This window comes from Elephas maximus, chromosome 10 (genome assembly GCF_024166365.1).
Source record: "Elephas maximus indicus isolate mEleMax1 chromosome 10, mEleMax1 primary haplotype, whole genome shotgun sequence".
Classification (NCBI taxonomy): Eukaryota; Metazoa; Chordata; class Mammalia; order Proboscidea; family Elephantidae; genus Elephas; species Elephas maximus.
In genome coordinates this window covers 76,719,349-76,737,882 of record NC_064828.1, presented here as the reverse complement: position 1 = coordinate 76,737,882, position 18,534 = coordinate 76,719,349, and the positions used below count along the sequence as shown (strand labels likewise).

Here is an 18,534-nt window from a genome sequence, read left to right as displayed (position 1 = left end):
ACAGTCTAACCCTAAAATTAGCTTAAAAGAACCCCTGCTCCCCTTTCTATTTTTTAATGTCAGTCGTTTTAATTTCATCTTACATAGGAGACACATATCAATAACTGCAGAACTAAATGCTGTACCAGATAAGCTCAGTTTTGCTCCTGAACAATCTATCATAAACACTATCAGGGCTGGCTTGAGTGTCCTCTGATATACGCAGTGTTTCACAGACATTGTAATGCGGCCGGTGGAAAAAGTAAGCGTTCCTCAACCTAAGTATCTGGTTTCAGTAACGGACAAACATTTTGATTATCTACCTTGGCCCTAGGGTTCTCCTTTCATTGGGAAATTAATTGTATGAACAATTAAAACTTAAGGCTGTCAGTGCCTTGACTCCTTCACATTTTACTTGGGGACCCCAGTAGAAAAGGCACTGAACCGGATTGGGGTAGGATGAAGGATCTGCTCCCTCTTTCTACAGCCTCTCCATAAACACTTAATATCCATCTGTGCTTTCTCAAACCATCATCAGTGAGCCAAGCAGGAAGAACACTTATGCATGTTTCTCTGACCAAAGCTTTCTTCTGCTCTACACTTGAATAAAAAAATACTCCAAAATTTTTTGAAAAAAAAAAAAAAAAAATGCATACCTTAACCCATTCTTCATTTGGCAAGCGACTTATGATGTTATCCCTGAGTGTGTCATGTAAACCATTTAAATGAAAATATGAGCCAAGAAGCGGTCACAGTTGTGGGATGCGGTGCTTCTAAGTAAATATCTGCCAAGAACAGTTTTTAGGTTCCCTAACCCACCACTGCTCTGTAACTCACTAATCATTTTGCTACCCTTGGGGAACAACAGGAGCCCTGGTGGTACTGTGGTTAAGAGCTACAGGGGCTAACCAAAAGGTCGGCAGTTCAAATCCACCAGCTACTCCTTGGAAATCCTATGGGACAGTTCTACTCTGTCCTATAGGGTCACTATGAGTAGGAATTGACTCAGTAGCAATGGGGTTGGTTTGGTCTGGGGGAACAATAAAAGCCAATTTATCAATATTTATTTGCCTATATGTTCAGGATCAGTAAAAATACAGTTTATCAGGAGACAGAATACTGCTTTTCTGTTACTCATATTTTATCATCTATGTGAGGAATAAATATGAATAGGATGGTAAGTTTCATGTCTGCAAGACTCAAAATCCCTACCCGGGTTTTCCTTCTTCCATCTCTCACATCTAATCCAAAGAATGTCAAAAGCAGAAATATAATACAGAAGATGCAAGGTTTTAGACAGAATGAGCTTGAATGTCATACTGCAAGGACTCAAAGTGAGGAGTTGTAGGAGAGCAATTTCTTTATCACCCATTAGATAATTACACTACAAGAAAATGAGTGATCAATTATGAGCTACTGTCTTCAAAGCATGCTAGGGAGAGTGGGAGGGAGGTTAAAAACGGTGAAGACTTGACAGTGACTAATGTTCCTGGCAACTTAATGTCTGTATTTCAAACCTGACTTGGAAAGGGAGAAAAAAGATTATTCTTGTTATAATTCCCTTCAACAATTCAACAAATACTGAGTGCTAGTAATTAGAGGGCATAAAGCTGGACACTGCATCACAAAGGAGCCCCTGGGTGGCACAAACAGTTAAGCGCTTGACTACTAGCTGAAATGTTAGCAGTTCAAACTCACCCAGAGGTGCCTTGGAACAAAGGCCTGACAATCTGCTTCTAAAAGGTCACAGCCATGAAAGCCCTATGGAGCACAGTTCTACTCTGAAACACAAGGGGTTGTCAAGAGTCAGGACTGACTGGATGGCAACTGGTTTGGTTTGGTTTTGGCACCACAGATTCTATTGCCCACTGGGAGTGACTCTAGCAGAAGAGAACACAGATCCACACCAAACAAACAATAAAAGAAACACAAAGTTCTGTGGGAAGGGAGGGAGGGAGAAAAGGATTTTCAAAAGGAGAGATCATCCCTTGTTGAGGTGAAATCAGCCAAGACTTGGAAGGGGTAAAGGGCATTTCAACAGACAGACAGGAGGTGGGAAGGAAGTGGCTGAAGGTGAAGGTCACAGCTGAGCCTTATTCAATTGTGTAGTCGAGGGCTTGGCATGGGGCTTAATTCACAGAAATAGGTACTCAATTAAAGTCTGTTGCTTTCTTGAATCTACGAGGTATCTATGCAGGTATTCACTGTATTGTTCTTTCAAACTTCCTGTTTGAAAAATTTTTTGATGCGATGACAGCCTGTGCCACTAATGAAGCAGGCACGGAACTTGTGAAGGAGAGACAGCGTGTGCAGGGAACTGCAAGTGGTCCTGTTTTACTGAAGTTTAAGACAGGTATTCACAAAATGTGAGTGAGAAAAAGGGCTGCGGGAGTGGGCTGAAATGACAGAGCGAGGCTAAGGAGTCTGGCAAGTTAACGTGGCGGGGGGAAGAGGCGCCCAGGTCCATGTCACGAGGTCAATACAGCAAGGCACGAGCATGCAGATGGGTCTGAGTGGGAAGCAGCCGTAGGGGGGAGACCAGTAAGAAATCTACAAGAGTCCAGCTGAGGGGGTACCATTCTGGGGTGACACTGACAACGGAGAAGCCAGAAAATGCATCCTCTCTGCCTGGAAGAAAGCCCGGGTCAAAGGGCTTTAATGCTGAGTGAAATTAGCCAGCCGCGAAAGGACAAATATTGTATGAGACCACTATTGTAAGAACTCAAGACAAGGTTTAAACACAGAAGAAAACATTCTTTAATGGTTTTGAGGATCAGGAGGGAAGGAGGGTGGTATTCACTAACTAGATAGTAGACAAGAATTACCTTAGGTGAAGGGAAGGGCAACACACAATACAGGAGAAGTCAGCATGACTGGACTAAACCAAAAGCTAAGAAGTTTCCCGAATACAACCAAACACTTCAAGGGACAGAGTAGCAGGGGCCAGGGTCTGGGGATTATGGTTTCAGGGGACATCTAGGTCAACTGGCATAACAAAGTTTATTAAGAAAATGTTCTACATCCCACTTTGGTGAGTGGCATCTGGGGTCTTAAAAGCTACCAAGTGGCTACCTAAGATGTATCAATTGGTCCCAACCTACCTGGAGCAAAGGAGAATGAAGAATACCAAAGACAGAAGGAAAATATGAGCCCAAGAGACAGAAAGTGCCACGTAAGCCAGAGACTTCATCAGCCTGACACCAGAAGAACTAGATGGTACCTGGCTACCACCAATGACTACCCTGACAGGGAACTCAACAGAGAGTTCCTGATGGAGCAGCAGAAAAGTGGGGTGCAGAACTCAAATTCTAGTAAAAAGACCAGACTTAATGGTCTGTCTGAGACTGGAGGGACTCCAGATGACATGGCCCCCAGACTCTCTGTTAGCTCAAAACTAAAACCATTCCCGAAGCCAACTCTTTAGACGAAGATTAAACTGGACTGTAAGACACTAAATGATACTTTGTGAAGAGTGTGCTTCTTGGCTCAAGTAGATACAGGAGACTAAATGGGCAGCTCCCGTCCAGAGGCGAGATGAGAGGGCAGAAAGGGACAGGAGCTGGTTGAACGGACACAGGAAACACAGGGCAGAAAGGAGGTGTGTGCTGTCACATTATAAAGACAGAAACTAGGGTCACATAACAATGTGTGTATAAATTTTTGTATGAGAAACTAACTTGAACTGTAAACTTTCACTTAAAGCACAAACAAAAAGTTAAAAAAAAAAAAAAAAAAAAGCCCTCCTAGAGGACCCCTGGCAGAAGGAGTCCCTCTTCTGGACTCGCACTGCATGTTGCAAGAATTATACTGTATTTTAAATCCACCCATGACCTTCGTTAAAATAAAGGGTGATGTCTACATGAAGATAAAGAGATGTCCACCCTGCTCAGTGATGTCATCTTAGGAGCTATACAACACTGGTTAAAATTCTGACATCAGGTGGACCTGTCTTTAGCAACTACACCATTTACTAACTGCATGTGCCCTTCTGCAAGTCAATCTCTAAACCTTAGAGCTTCAAGCATGAAACGGAACAAGAGGTTCTCTCTCAGGCTTTATCCGAAGACCCAGACATAATCCTTTCTCTACCCACTGCTCCACCAGAAACCACCTTCCTCCCCCAACAACACTCACCTGGAACATAATTGATTCCACAGTCGATGACGATTGCCCCGGGTTTAATCCACTCCCCTTTCACCATTTCTGGCCGACCAGTTGCAACCACCAGGATATCACCTTTACTTACCTGGGGAAAGGAGATTCTGACTGCAGAAATTAAAGAATGAAACGAACGAACACACAAAAATCTAGAAGTGAAAAGGACACCCCTGAGCGCTGTATGAAATTCTTAGTTGGCATTAGCTGTTTTATAGGGTAAAGCCCAAAACGCCGGCTGCACACCATGTACGTAGCCCTTCATGTGCTGTGCTTATCCCCACCGCCTGCCAGGAAGCTCCCTCTACTGCAGATGTTACTGAATGGGGGAACCAATGAGAACCTGCAGGGCAGGCGGGAGCACTGGCTTGGAGCCACAGGCATAGGGCACCGTCCCTGAAGTATGTCACATTGAAGACGATTCCCTCTCCTACCAAATTCGGTACTACCACAGAGCATTGCTCTGAGAGGATTAAAAGAGAAGGTGCTGGCCCCTCTTTCAGTCTCTCCCCACATTTTAGTGACTGTGCTATCAACGAACCAAAACCAAACCCATCGCCATTGAATCGATTCTGACTCGTAGAGACCCTACAGGACAGAGCAGAACTGTCCCATAGGGTTTCCAAGGCTGTAATGTTTATGGAAGCAGACTGCCACATCTTTCTCCCACAGAGCGGCTGGTGGGTTTGAACTGCTGACCTTTCAGTTAGCAGCCAAGCACTTGACCACTGTGCCTCCGGGGCTCCTTGTACTGTCAACAGGGACATGTAAAGGCGAGATTTCCTGGGCTCAAATCCAATGCAAGAGTCAAGAACATGCTGCCACAGGTGCTACAGGACCACTGTCCACAACCCTCAGGAGCATTTCCACCTCTGGGCAGTGGGTCACCACTGGTGAGAATATGCAACCTGGCTGCCAGGGTTCAATCCCAGCACCTGTACTGGCAAGCCTTATTCACCTTATTGACTGGTGTAGAAGGAGTATGGACAGAAGAGTATGGGGTAATGGGAAGTGGCTGTTTAATGGGTACAGGGTTTCTTTTGGGGCAAAGAAAATATTCTGGAACTAGAGAGCAGTAATGGTTGCACATTTGGGACTTCAGAACTTTGGCTCCTCTGCTTGCTAGCTATGTAAACTTGGGTAAATTTTTAATCTGAGTTTGTTTCCTCATTTTGTAAAACAGAACAGGAGTCAAGAATTGTTACAAGGGTTAAACGGGAAAATGAGAATAAAGTACATGGCAGTGCCTGGCACTTAAATGTTAGCCGTTTCCATTATGGGAAGAGAACACACAAACACACACACACACACACACAAACTCCACCTTCTACTTTACTCTGGACCCCTTACCTCCTCATCCAGATTGGCAGTCTTTGAGTGGCAAGTGGTCACTGTGGCATTGTTCCACAGAAGCAAGTCATGCATCGGGGCACCAACTATTTTACTGCGCCCAACAACCACAGCATGCCTTCCGGCAATCTGCACCCCTGAAAGAAAAGCCAGCAGGCATCGGGGTTGGGAGAGGGAAGCTGCCCTCCTTCACATCCCACCTAAACGGGAAAATTCAAAACGATAATTCACAAAAACAGGTTCTTATGCGTCAAACAGAAACCTCTGTAAAAACATTCCTTTTTCGGTGATAATCTCAACTCTAGGGTTTTGGCTACAAATTGGGACTTGTACACATGGCCTTCTTGCTATGGATTTGGGAGAGCAGCTTAAGCCAAGACCCATTCTTTAAGTCACAGAGGAGTTAAGAAGAAGCCTACACTCAAAGAAAAAAAAAAAACCTGACTTATAGCTAAACAGCCATATGGAAGAAGGCATCAGATTAAATTACAAGGGCAAACAGTTATAACAAATAGGATGCATGTAAATGGGGTGGGTGGAAGAGAGGAGAAGAAAATGGGATCAGTATTGGTAATTCTTTCCAAGTTTGGTAAGTATACATGTACAGTTCCTCATCCAAATTTTCTTTTTGGCTTAGGGCCTGAGTATAGCGTTACTCGCAGGAAAGTGAGAAATAGAAATTTAACTGTAGTAGAAAGCCTTTCTTTTTTGCCTATTCAGCAACCATTGGCAATATCGTTAGTTGCTATTAAGTTGATCCCAACTCATGGTGACCCATGTGAGTCTGAGTAGAACTGCTCGGTAGGGTTTTCAAGATTTTGACCTTTTGGAAGCAGATTGCCAGGCCTTTCTTCTGAAGTGCCTCTAGGTGGGTTCTAACCATCGACCTTTCAGCTAGTAGTTGAGTGCTAAACTATCTGCGCCACCTAGGGACACCACTGGCAATATATCAATGTCCTTGTCAGGACTGATTTATACTCAGTAGAGATGGTTTGAGTGCACAAACCAGAGCAGACAAGTGACCACATTTCTTCTCCAGCCAGTGAGATCCAATTCCGCAATTGTTTGGCATAAGGGTGGAATTGTCTGGGGGCACTAAGTGAAACCTGACAGTGAAACTGCCCGCAGAGAAGAAAGCAGAGATTAGATCTGGAGGACTCCGTCTTCCTGCCTCCAGTCATGGCTGAAGGCAATGGACCCTTGCTTAAGGCAGTTTGTATTGAAATCATGCTACTTATATAAAATTAACTTGATCAGAAAAGATAAGTTCTTATATAATGCTAATATCATGAACATCTAGAAGGAAAGAACTCAAGATCTGAAGTCTTTAAAAGCTAACTGACTATAGTTTTTAGGATTCAGCGAATGACCTGAAGTTGGATTAGGACAAATGGCAGCTTCACTATATCAATAAGGGGAAGTGGGAAAACTACAGCTGCTACAGCTCCATGGGACTTGTTGTCATCAAGTTGTAATCACGCTGTTTGCTAAATATGCTGCAGAATATCAATTCGGCCGTAGGGCAGAGCCGTAATAGCCATCCCGAGGCTTACAGCTTACAGCCTGACCTTTTCTTGCCCGCCACAGAAATTGTCATTTTTGCTTTGGGGAAAAATAAGCAGACCAATACTTTCCATTTGAAACTTCTGACCCACTTCCTTTTAACAGGACACACCTCCTTGTAAAAATAACCTCTGCTAGAAAGCATATTAGTAGTGGTTGCCAGGAGTCAGGTGAAGCGGGTAATGGGAAATGACTCTTTTTGGGGCATGCGGTTTCTTTTCAGGTGATGAAAATATTCTGAAACTAGACAGAGGTGGTGGTGGCACCACATTGTGAACGTACTAAATGCCACTGAACTGTACACTTTAATATGGTTAAAATCACAAATTTTATATGTATTTGACCACAATAAAAAAAGAGTAATAATAACCTCTTTGAAAGTATTCATGATAAAATTAAAATACCAAGGTGTTGACTAGGTAATGGAGGAATCTGGCCAACTACAAAAGGGGTCCATTTCCAGCTATCTGGGTAGCCCTAGAACTACTATGGAGACTCAGTGCCTGTTTCAGCGGTGGGGACTTTTCACTTTATAACCTTTCATATCATCTGAGTTCTTATTATTATATAAGTTTTTTTTCACACAAAAAAATTGCTTTGAACTCAAATAACATTGGGTCAAATCTTGGCTTTATATGGTTAACTAGCTGAGTTTCTTAGACAAGTTACTTAATCTCTCTGAGCCTGTTTTCTCAGCTGTTGAACAGTAACAGTACCTATTTCATGAGGTTGTTGAGAAAATTAAATGACTATTTCGGTAAAGCCCCAGGAGACAGGCCCTTGTGTCAATCAAGTCCACTTAGTTATGACCCACAATGGATCTCCTCCATACTTTTGTGTATCAAGACCAGGCTCAAAGAAATAACGCTCTGCGTTTTGTTGGTTTGTTTTTCACCTGTCTCTTTGATGAGTTCCAAGCATCCTTTAGGTGTACAGGGAATGAAACAGTCATTTAGGTCACCTCTAGCAAGTTTTCCAGCACTGATGCTAGTCAATCTGAAACGATAAAATAGGGGAAAATAAAGTAGTTAGCTGTCTTTCCTTTTAGAAGCAAATATGGTTTGGTCCCGAAACAGAGCTATATTATAAATGGAATCATTCAATGCGATACAGAAAAACAAGCCACACTCACCCATCCACGTCCTTTTCGGGTACAATGGTATTGATCACTGTTTCAGTGTTAATGGGATTCTCTGAGTCTAAAGGGAGCTGCACTAGCAATCCATGCACAGTGGAGTCTTCATTCAAAGATATAATGCACTTTAACACCTAAAAGTAATACCATATACATCTTGTAGACCACATACAAATCAAAAGGGCAGAGAAAAACTTTCCAAGTCAAAAAGCAGATTGCCCATTTTCCCCCAAGAGTTAAATTACAATCTTCTCAAACTCTACCTCCTCTTGCATCCTGAACACAACTCTACTTTAACATAGATATATCCCCCAGGTGTCTGGTAAGAGACCCATCAAATAAAAGAGCTAAGAACTTCAATGACTTATTATGAAACAGTAATGCCCATGTTACCATTATCCAAATCAAGATATAGAGCAGCGCTATCCAAGAACACTTTGTGTGATGGTGAAAATGCCATATAACCTGCACCTTGTAATACAGTGGTCCCTAGGCACAGGTGGTTACTGAGGACCTGCAATGTGGCTAGTGCAACTGAGAATCTGAATTTTCAATTTGATTTCATTTTAATTTAAGTAGCCATATGGAGCTAGTATCTACTGTATTGCACAGTGCAGATACAGAACATTCAATGGCCTCAGAGAGTTCCCTCTCTCTCTTGTCCTGCTATCTACAGGCAACTACATCACCACTGATTTGTTTTGCCTATTCTTGACGCTCATATAAATGGAATATACTTTGGATTTTAAAATGCAGATAACTACAGGCCAAGACCCAGGGATCATGTTTTTAAAAATATTTTATTGTGTTTTAGGTCAAAGTTTACAAAGCAAATTAGATACCCATTTAAAAATTTTTACACAAACTGTTCCATGACATTGGTTCCAATTTTCACCACATATCAGCAATCTCAGTGTTTCCATTCGGTTTCTTCTATTTCCATGGATCTGGCTTCTCTGCTGCTCCCTGCCTTCTCATCTTTCCTCTTGGGTAAATGTGGACCGTTTAGTCTCATACAGTCGACTCCTTAAGGGAATGTATTACTCATGGGTGATGCTGTTTATTTTATACGCCAATCTATTACTCAGCCAAAAGGTGGCCTCTGGAAGTGGCTTCAGTGAGGGGTCACTTTTTAATGAGCATCACAGGTGATAACGGAAGTAAACATTGCCGAAATCACACTTTGAGTAACAAACATTCGTACTTTTGGACTGAACCATTTACTCTGTGGGTATTTTCAAGGATTTTCTGGAGGCACAGTCTGTGAAAAAAGAATTACCTGGAGATCTATATGTGCTAAATGAGTCAGTCTCTACAGTGCCAAAAACCAGAGAGCAAAGCACTTCTGCTGCCCTCTTAGCAATCGACACCCAACGGCTCACCTCGGATTCTGTGGCTGTTCTTGGTAACTTAGTGTGAGTGGCTTTTATCCCAATCTGCAAAAATGAACATTTAAAGCAAGTAAATGGCAAGTAAACCAGAGATATGGGCCCATTTCTTTCCAGACAGGCTAAAACCAGCCGGGAGTGTTTGTCATTACTTCACCCTTTTATGTTCTGCAGAATTTCTCTCTCATTTTAACCCATTTGTCATTTACTTTTCATCCGTCACCACTACAATTCAACAATTTCATGCCCACTATCCCTTCTCTTTGAGAAGCAAGCAAATCATTGATGAGAAAATATTCAAGAGTGAACCAGAGGCCATAGCTCCAAGTCACCCATTTCTAACTTACAAAGCAAAGTCTACTTTGAGTGATGAAAGTTTTAACGGGGAGAGGCACAAAGGGCAAGAGGAAAATGACAGGCCTGGGATAGGGGTGGGGGTTGGAGTGGGGTGTTGGCACCCCTGGTCTAGGTTTTACCTCTTCAGCAGCCTTCAGCTTCACATTTATATAAAGATTTGAATCATCTCTGTTGCCAACCTAGAATAATAAATACATGCAAATCAGATGATTAGAGAATGGCAACATGTACAGAAAAGCTTCTAAAATTTCAGTTTTGATAAAAGGAATGTTGAATCATGCAATGCTTACTGCACAGAACTTTGACAGAAGCACAAGGAGAAAGCAGGGGCAGGATGGAGGTGTGAGCATAGGCAGTATTGCAGCCCCTCCCTGAACAATGCCCTCCTGATGCCCACCGTAACAGCCAAGAGTAAAGAAAATGTAGAGGACGCTGGCATCTGCATTGGAAACTAGGCAAGGCTGCTACAGGCCTGCCAGAAACCTGGAATTTCTGCTTGCTATCAATTTTTTTTATCAAGCAGACATACCATAGCATCAAAGTGTGTGTGTGTGTGTTAGCGGGGGGGCTGATAAATTACCATCAGGAAGGAAAAACACTTCGGCTCAGAGAGGGAGGAACACGAGAGGGCATATTCCACAGTCACATTGCCAGGGCTGTGGAAAGGCTTGGGCTCAGCCATACAGAAAAGAGAAACCATTTTGGGTGGACCTAATTCTAGTTTACACAGAACACAGGTACAGCAATACGTACTCTCAAGACAGAAAGGAAAGTATGGCGCTGAAGACAAACCAAACCACTATGTTCCCTTCGTTTCTTTCATAAACATAGAGTTTTTCATTCCTGTAATGTGCCTCAAACCGCCAACTTTTCTGTTAGCAGCCAAGTAACTTAACTGTTTGCACCACCCAGGGACTCCTTCCATTTCTTTAATCGTGAACACACTTTTCATGGTAACTGTTTATCTGTAAAACGCTATTTTACAGATATCTTTCCATGCTCCAGTAGTTGACACTAGGTGAACTCCCAACATGGCCTTAATCTTAGTCTCAGTTATGCATCATACAAGTCGTTCTCAGTTACAAAATAAACTCAAAAACTCATAGCAATTAGTTATGCAATGCTAATTTGAATTTCAAGAGAGCCAGAAGTGTCCTTTGAGGGGAACTGGGTTTTTCTATTGGTCATTTGCACCGTAGTAAACCTCCTGTGGATTTTAGTGCCTCTCCTTTCCTGGTTCCTCTTCGGTCATTTTCTATGTATGTTCTTTGTCCCCACCACCCACCCCTCAATTGTTGCTTACCAGTTTTGATACACTCTAAGATTTTTAGATCAAAGTAGAAAAGGAGGTGGTTCTAAGTACAAGAGTATTTCTTTCCTACATTTTCATTAATATTTATAATTACAAGGAGTTACTTAGACTTAACTCTGAGATTAACTGGTTTTATAGCTCACTGCCAGTCCTCTTTAACCACAACTTGTCTGTTCTAGACTTCATCTTCATTCACCTCTCGGGTAGCTGAAATGCAACTATAAGTAACTTTTCCAGGAAGGTCTGTAGGCATATTTCTGAGTGTAGGTGTATCTGAAAACATCTTTCTGCTGCCCTTGCATGTGAAGGATCCCCTTGGCTGAATTTGGAGGCACAGCCTTTTCCTTCAGACATGTTGTCTGTGGCATTTAGTATTATAGAAGAGAAGTCTGAAGTCTTTTGTTGCACTCGTTATTCTTTTGTAGGTAACTATTTCATGCCTGAATGTTTTTGAAGGAATTTCCCAAAACTTCAAAACTGCTACCGGTTTTAGACAGAAAACTTAATAGTGATTGATAAGCCTATGTCAAATTTGTATTATAATCCTAATGCACGGGGAAAGACCTCCAAGAAGCCAATTCAAAGATTCTCTCTCAGTATGGGCATCTGATAGGGGAAAATGGTTATGCAATCACCGTTAGATGAGATACAAAAAGAACATTTAGTTAAAGATTCTTGACTGACAGTCAACCGAGTGGGTGGAAGACTGGTTTCCCAGAACAAATCTTAATCCTTTTGGGGTTTATCAGAAAATTACTTAAGCATATCTTATTAAGAAGGCTAATTTCTTTCTTGAAGGAGGTTGAGAATTACATCCCCCATATAAAGGGTCCTATCTCAGTTAGGGACAACTTTTTTCTTTTATGCCAGGTATCTGTAAACTGTTGCTGTAAGGGGCCAGACGGTATCTATTTTAGGCTTTGTGAGCCACATACTCAGCTGCATAGTCCTTGTCTTTTTTTTTTTTTTTTTAAAACACTTTAGAAACGTTGAAGGCCAATAACCTGGACCATAGTTTACTGACTCCTGTTTCACATTATAAAGTATCTTGAATATTTGTCCCCTCATTAATTTTATTAATTTTTCTTTCTGCTTCAAGAACCTTTTGTAGATATTCAGGCCAGTTGAGTTTACTGATTTTAGGTCATGTGTTTTTTGTCCATGTATTTCATGAGGATTGAACATATAGCACTTTGAACTGTTCCTAGTAGGAAGTGTTAGCTCTTTACTATTAAGAATTAAAGTATTTTATGTGCTAGGGTGATAGAAATGCAGCCTCGCTCACATCTCTTATAATGAAAAGTCTTAATTTCTTTTAAATATTCACTTATTTGGGAAGTTTCCGTTCCATTAAAAAAAAATTCTAACTTTTTAATATATGCTTGGACCAGATCATGAATGTTCTTGGATCTAATGCCAAGGAATTGGGGGGGAAGAGGGGAAGGAAAAGCAATTGAGTTTTGCAGACAGACAGACACGGGTTCTTATACCAGACTTAGTCCCTTTCTGACTGTGCCTTTGGGCATGTTATCTAAGATCTTTGACCACAGTTACCTTGACTATAAAGAACAGCATCTATCTTGTAGGGGTAATATAAAAATCAGAACAGTTAGAGATATATATAAATCCTGTGACCTGCAGTAGACACTCTATAAATAACACTGTCATTCCTTCTGTAAAGGACGAGGAGTGGGTGTGGTGGATGACTGTGACCAAATCTGTGATTTCACAAGGGCTGCAATTATGGTCAAGAGGACAGACTGGAGGCTCCAGGTTGGAAGCCAAAGACCAGTAAGGAGGTGGCTGTAGTGGCCCAGGAGGAAGGTGAGGGCCTGACCTAAGGAGGAAGCAGTAGGAATGAAAAGGAACGAACAGAGTCCAAGAGCTTATGAGAGGTAGAATCAATAGGACAACAGACAACAGTCCCGGTGGGATGTGGGGAGGGAGATTCTAAAGAGATGACTTTGCAATGCTTAGGGAACACTGAGCTTCTGTTAAGGGTGCTGGAGAAATTCGCCAACAGTTAATGGTGATGGCTGAACAACGTGATGAACATAATTAACGTCACTGAACTGTACACGGTAAGAGTATCAAAATGGCAGATGTTGTTACATACATATTTGTTGTTGTTGCTGTTAGCTGCCATCAAGTCAATTCCAACTCACGGCGACCTCATGTGTGCAGAGTGGAACTGCTGTGTAACCTCTTAGAAGCAGATAGCCAGGCCTGTCTCCTGAGGTGCCTCTGGGTGGGTTCAAACCACAAACCTTCGGGTGGTAATTGAGTACTTAACCATTTGCACCACCCAGGAACTCCCACCACAATTAAAAAAGAGAGAGCAATGATCTTAGGTTTCTGGCCTGGGCATCTGGGGAGAAGGTGGTGCCAGTGCCAGGGTGGGAAAAACAAGAGGTCTGAGACAGCATAGATGTGATTACAACACAATATGTAAGCCTTGTATCATAGAAAAAGGTTGACCTTGGTTCTAAAGTGCAAGATGAAAAACAGCTACCAATGTTTATTGGCAAGGACTTAAGAGACAATCTGCAGAACAGTCTTCATGTAATAAAAATACGTGCAATCAATAAGTCCAAAATACAAGTTTGCGAGTTAATTTTAAAAACTGGGGGGTGGGGGGTGCGCTCTACCAATATTGCTAAGAAAAGGTTTATAGAAACAGATTTCTTTCCTATGACATTCACTCTTTCTACAACAAACACTTCACAAGAGTAAGCCAAGAAATAACTAGTCCTCAAATGTACCAAGTGTACACCCACAACATATACCTTTTATTCTTACTTGGTAATTTGCAAAAAAGGAAAACCCACCCCAGCAGAGAACACACCAGGTACAGAACAGCAGGCCTTCTGTGCTTTTCGTCTTAGCGAAGGCCTCTTGGCTACCCCCAGTCTCACTAATGGGAAAATAATGTGCAGTTACAGGGGAAAAATGTTCAAGTACTACTCACTTAGAAATTCTTGATAAAAAGGGACAGAAACTTCGCAAGGGATTAAATGATATGTGTGGAGGCACACATGCAAGAGAGAATGTGAGGTGATGAAATTTACATTTCTGAAGGGTGTTTCAGATGACAGCTATCAGTTTCCTGTCATGTAAATCAACCCTTCAAGCATTCATTCATACATGTGTCCATACAAATATTTTTTGAAAGCTTCCTACCAACTAGAGGAGTCTGGAACTCAGGGAAGAAACCCTAGATGGAGAACTGGATTTAGAAGTATCCCCCTCCATGGAGCCATGGGACTGGGTGAGGTTACTTAGGGAAAGAATAAGGTGGAGAAGAGGTCTGAAGACTGAGCCTTGAGGCTGAGGTATCAGGGAGATAAGGAACAACAAGTAAAGGAGACTAGAGAAAAGAGGGAAATAAGAGTGGTATCCCAGAAACCAAGGGTCCAGAATTTGGAGGAGACCTAGATTTAGATGTCACTGGACTACTGCTGGTGTTTGGGACCAGATGAAATTGTCTAGGGCAGTAGCTGTAGAAGTGTGGTCCATGTATCCTTCCAGTATCTGAGAGGTCAAACTTATTTTCATAACAATACTACGATGTTATTTGCCTTTTTCACTGTGTTGACATGTGAACTGAAGGTACAGAAGCAATGGTGGGTAAAACTGCTGGTGCTTTGGCACAAATCAAGGCAGTGGCACCAAATGATACTGGCACTCATTGTATATTCTTCACTGTGACTCAGTAAAAACAAATGCCAGTTTCACTTGGGAATGTCCTTGATAAAGCAGTAAAAATTATTAGTTTTATTAAAACTTGACCCTTGAGTACATGCCTTTTTAATATTCCATGTGAAGATATGGAAAGCACTCATACAGTGCTTCTGCTTAATACGTAATGTAATGGTTGTCTCTAAGAAAAGTTCTTGTGCTTTTGCGCTGCAAGCTGTACTGGCCACATTTTAAAATGGAACGCCATCTTTACTAGAAAGACAAACAATGATTTTTAGGCTTGAGCATCTGGCAGATGTTTTCTCAAAAATGAACAAAGTGAGTCTCCTACATCAAGGAAAACAACTGATCGTATTTATTGCCAATCATAAATTCAGGATTTCAAACGAAAATTAATTTTTTATTCACTCCTGTGAGCTTGACAACTTCTCAATACCTAAAGACCCTTCTGATGAGTTTGCCAGCAATATTAAAGATTGTGACTTTTTTATATACTGTAAAATAAAATGTGTCAGTATTTGAAAGATAAGTATAATTCAGTGAACCACTATTTTTCCAAATAAGGAATGCAGGATGTTTCACAACAATAACACCGAAAAACTCAAACCAGTTGCCTGCTCAGGGTGGATCCAAACTGTGAACCTTTTGGTTTGTAGCCTAGCACTTAGCTATTTGTACCACCCAGGGACTCCTTTCAAAACGAAATATCCAAAGCATGCAAAATACTCATTCTAACTATAATACAGACCAATGGGTTTTGATGTAATATGGTATGAAAGTTCACCAGAGACAGTTTCAGATCCCACATTGCAACTAATCTTTAAAAACTTCTACTTACTGAATTTTGGTGTAGTACCAAAGAAAAATATCTACCATTATGTGGAAAGACTATGAAAAGACCCCTTCCTTTTCCAACTACATAGCTATATGAGGCCAGGTTTTCTTCACATATTTCAACCAAACCAGTATATAGCAACAGATTGAATGCTGGAGATGAGAATCCAGCTGTCTTCTATTAAGTCAAATAGTAAAGAGTTTTGCAAAACTGTAAAACAATGCCCCTCTTCTCACTAAATTTTGTTCTGAAAAGGTGATTTTTTCATAAAAATTTTATTTATGTTAACATAAAATGAGTTTACTGTTGGCCTTTTTAAATGAATCAATACTTCTAAAACCTTCCAGTTTTAATTTCTAATACAGTAAATATCGACGGACAAAGCCATATAAATAAAAGCTCCTCGATGTCTTAAATTTTTAAGTGTGTAGAGGGATCCTAAGATCAAAGTTGCAGAAACACTGGCCTAGTGAAAGAGTGTCCACAGAGAATATTATAGGGTCAAGATACTCCAACAGTAAGAAGTTGAACTGAAAAGGAGGGGTCTGCAAAGAGAAACTGAAAATGTATGAGACCCTAAAGAAGCCAAATAAAAAAAAGGAAGGAGGTCTGGAGTGCTGTCTGAAGATCAACTGAGAGATTGAGTAAAGGACACTGTCTTAGTTATCTTGTGCTCCTATAACAGAAATATCACAAGTGGGTGGCTTTAACAAACAAATTAATTTTTTCACAGTTCAGGAGCTAGAAGTGCGAATTCAGGGCGCCGACTCTAGGAGAAGGCTTTCTCTGTTCTGGAGGAAGGTCCTTGTCTCTTCATCTAGTTTCCTGGTTCCTTAGAGATCTCCATGTGGCTTGGCATCTATCTTCCCTCGTCTCTGCTTCTAGCTCTTGCTTGTTTAATCTCATTTATATCTCAAAAGAGAATGACTTAAGACATACCCTACGTTAATACTGCCTCATCAAGATAACAAAGACAACTCATTCCCAGGGGGATTATAACCACAGGCATTAAAAAAACCTGTTGCTGTCAAGTCGATTTCCACTCATAGTGACCCTATATGACAGAGTAGAACTGCCCCATAGCTGTTCCAAGGAGTGGCTGGTGGATTTGAACTGCGGACATTTGGTTAGCAGTCAGAGCTCTTAACCACTGTGCCACCAGGGCTCCAACCACAGGCATAGAGGTTAGGATTTACAATACTTATTTTGGGGGGGACACAATACAATGCATAACATTCCACCCTTTGGCCCCCAAAAATGCATGCCCTTGCCATATGCAAAACACAGTCACCCCATCACATCATCCCCAAAGTCTTTAATCAACTCCAAGCCCAAAATCTCATCTTCTGAATCATCTAAATCAATATGAGTGAGACTTTAGGAGTATTCCATCCTGGGGCAAAAGTCCTCTGCTATTTAATCTCTTCTATTTTTTTTATACCTCAGAAGAGGTTGATTTAAAACACACTCTACACTAATCCTGCTTCACTAACATAACAAAGACAATCCATTCCCAAATGGAATTATAACCACAGGCATAGAGGTTAGGATTTACAACACATATTTTCGGGAGACATAATTCAATCCATAACAGACACTAATGGAAATATACTATCATACCCCAGTGCCGTTGATACTACCTGCAAAATTGCTAGGCCTGGTGTGAACCCAGGTACTTGCTCCTTCATCTGAGCGACTTGGTTCTTCAGTCTCTCCCTTATTTGCCTAGAGAAAAATGAAAGATTGAAGTTAACCCTTAATAAATCATGTGAATTATTTGATGTACGTATCTTTTAAACAAAAAATATTTCACTGAATAGACATCATCTGGTATAATATGTACCATGAACTTCCCATCAACTTTCTAGGTCTCGAGTAGACAAGGATCTCTTCTAACTCCTACTGACACTGGGCCTTGAGGTATGGAGATGGTTAGTTTAAAACTTATTAGTTGGTGGCATTCGAAACCACACAGGGAATAAATGAAAAACTGGACCAACTGGAAGTCTGCTAATCCCCATCACTGTCAGCATACCCACTCTCTAGGAGCTCACGAAAAAGTTTTGTGGGAAAGAACTTGAGCTCGTACCCTTTTGTTTGACCTGCTCTAGTAAGATAACCATAGGGTACCCACATAAGGCAGAACAATAAACCAGTGAGTCCTCACTATAAATGCAACATGAGTTTACAATTATATTCTAATTTATAAAAGAATTTTCTTATGAAATAATTTAACATAATGTTAAAAGTATACTTCCTTGTGAAACTTAAATCAATTTACCAACATAGAACTTCTCAGTGACATAGGATAAAAAAAATAAAAAAAATTAAATTACTTAGGGAACATCTAGCTCAATTGGTATAACATAGTTTACAAAGAAAATATTCTACATTCTACTTTGGTGAGTAGTATCTGGGGTCTTAAAAGTTTGTGAGTGGCCATCTAAAATACTTCACGGGTCTCACCCCATCTGGACCAAGGGAGAAAGAGAAGAAAACCAAAGACACGAGGGAAAGATTAGTCCAAAGGACTAATGGACCACAACTACCACGGCTTCCACCAGACTGTGTCCAGCACAACTAGATGATGCCCAGCTATCTCCACTAACTGCTCTGACAGGGATCACAATACAGAGTCCCAGACAGAGCTGGAGAAAAATGCAGAACAAAATTCTAACTCACAGAAAAAAAGACCAGACTTATTAGGCTGACAGAGACTGGAGAAACCCTGAGAGTATGGCCCCCGGACACCCTTATAGCT

At 41.2% G+C, this 18,534-nt stretch overlaps 1 protein-coding gene across 3 annotated transcripts in view; it reads right to left on the bottom strand.

Annotated features, from left to right (window-relative positions):
- Nucleotides 1-18,534, bottom strand: part of MTHFD1 (methylenetetrahydrofolate dehydrogenase, cyclohydrolase and formyltetrahydrofolate synthetase 1) — a 60,042-nt gene that overhangs the window by 29,042 nt on the left and 12,466 nt on the right. For all 3 annotated transcript variants that reach the window (XM_049898217.1, XM_049898215.1, XM_049898216.1), the window contains 7 exons: nt 17,414-17,498; nt 10,047-10,106; nt 9,565-9,618; nt 8,180-8,316; nt 7,943-8,043; nt 5,485-5,621; nt 4,114-4,225 (listed from right to left, as the gene is read on the bottom strand). In XM_049898217.1, the coding sequence (XP_049754174.1) occupies nt 4,114-4,225; nt 5,485-5,621; nt 7,943-8,043; nt 8,180-8,316; nt 9,565-9,618; nt 10,047-10,106; nt 17,414-17,461 (649 nt within the window). In that variant the 5' untranslated portion in view covers nt 17,462-17,498. The remainder of the gene's footprint in view (nt 1-4,113; nt 4,226-5,484; nt 5,622-7,942; nt 8,044-8,179; nt 8,317-9,564; nt 9,619-10,046; nt 10,107-17,413; nt 17,499-18,534) is intronic.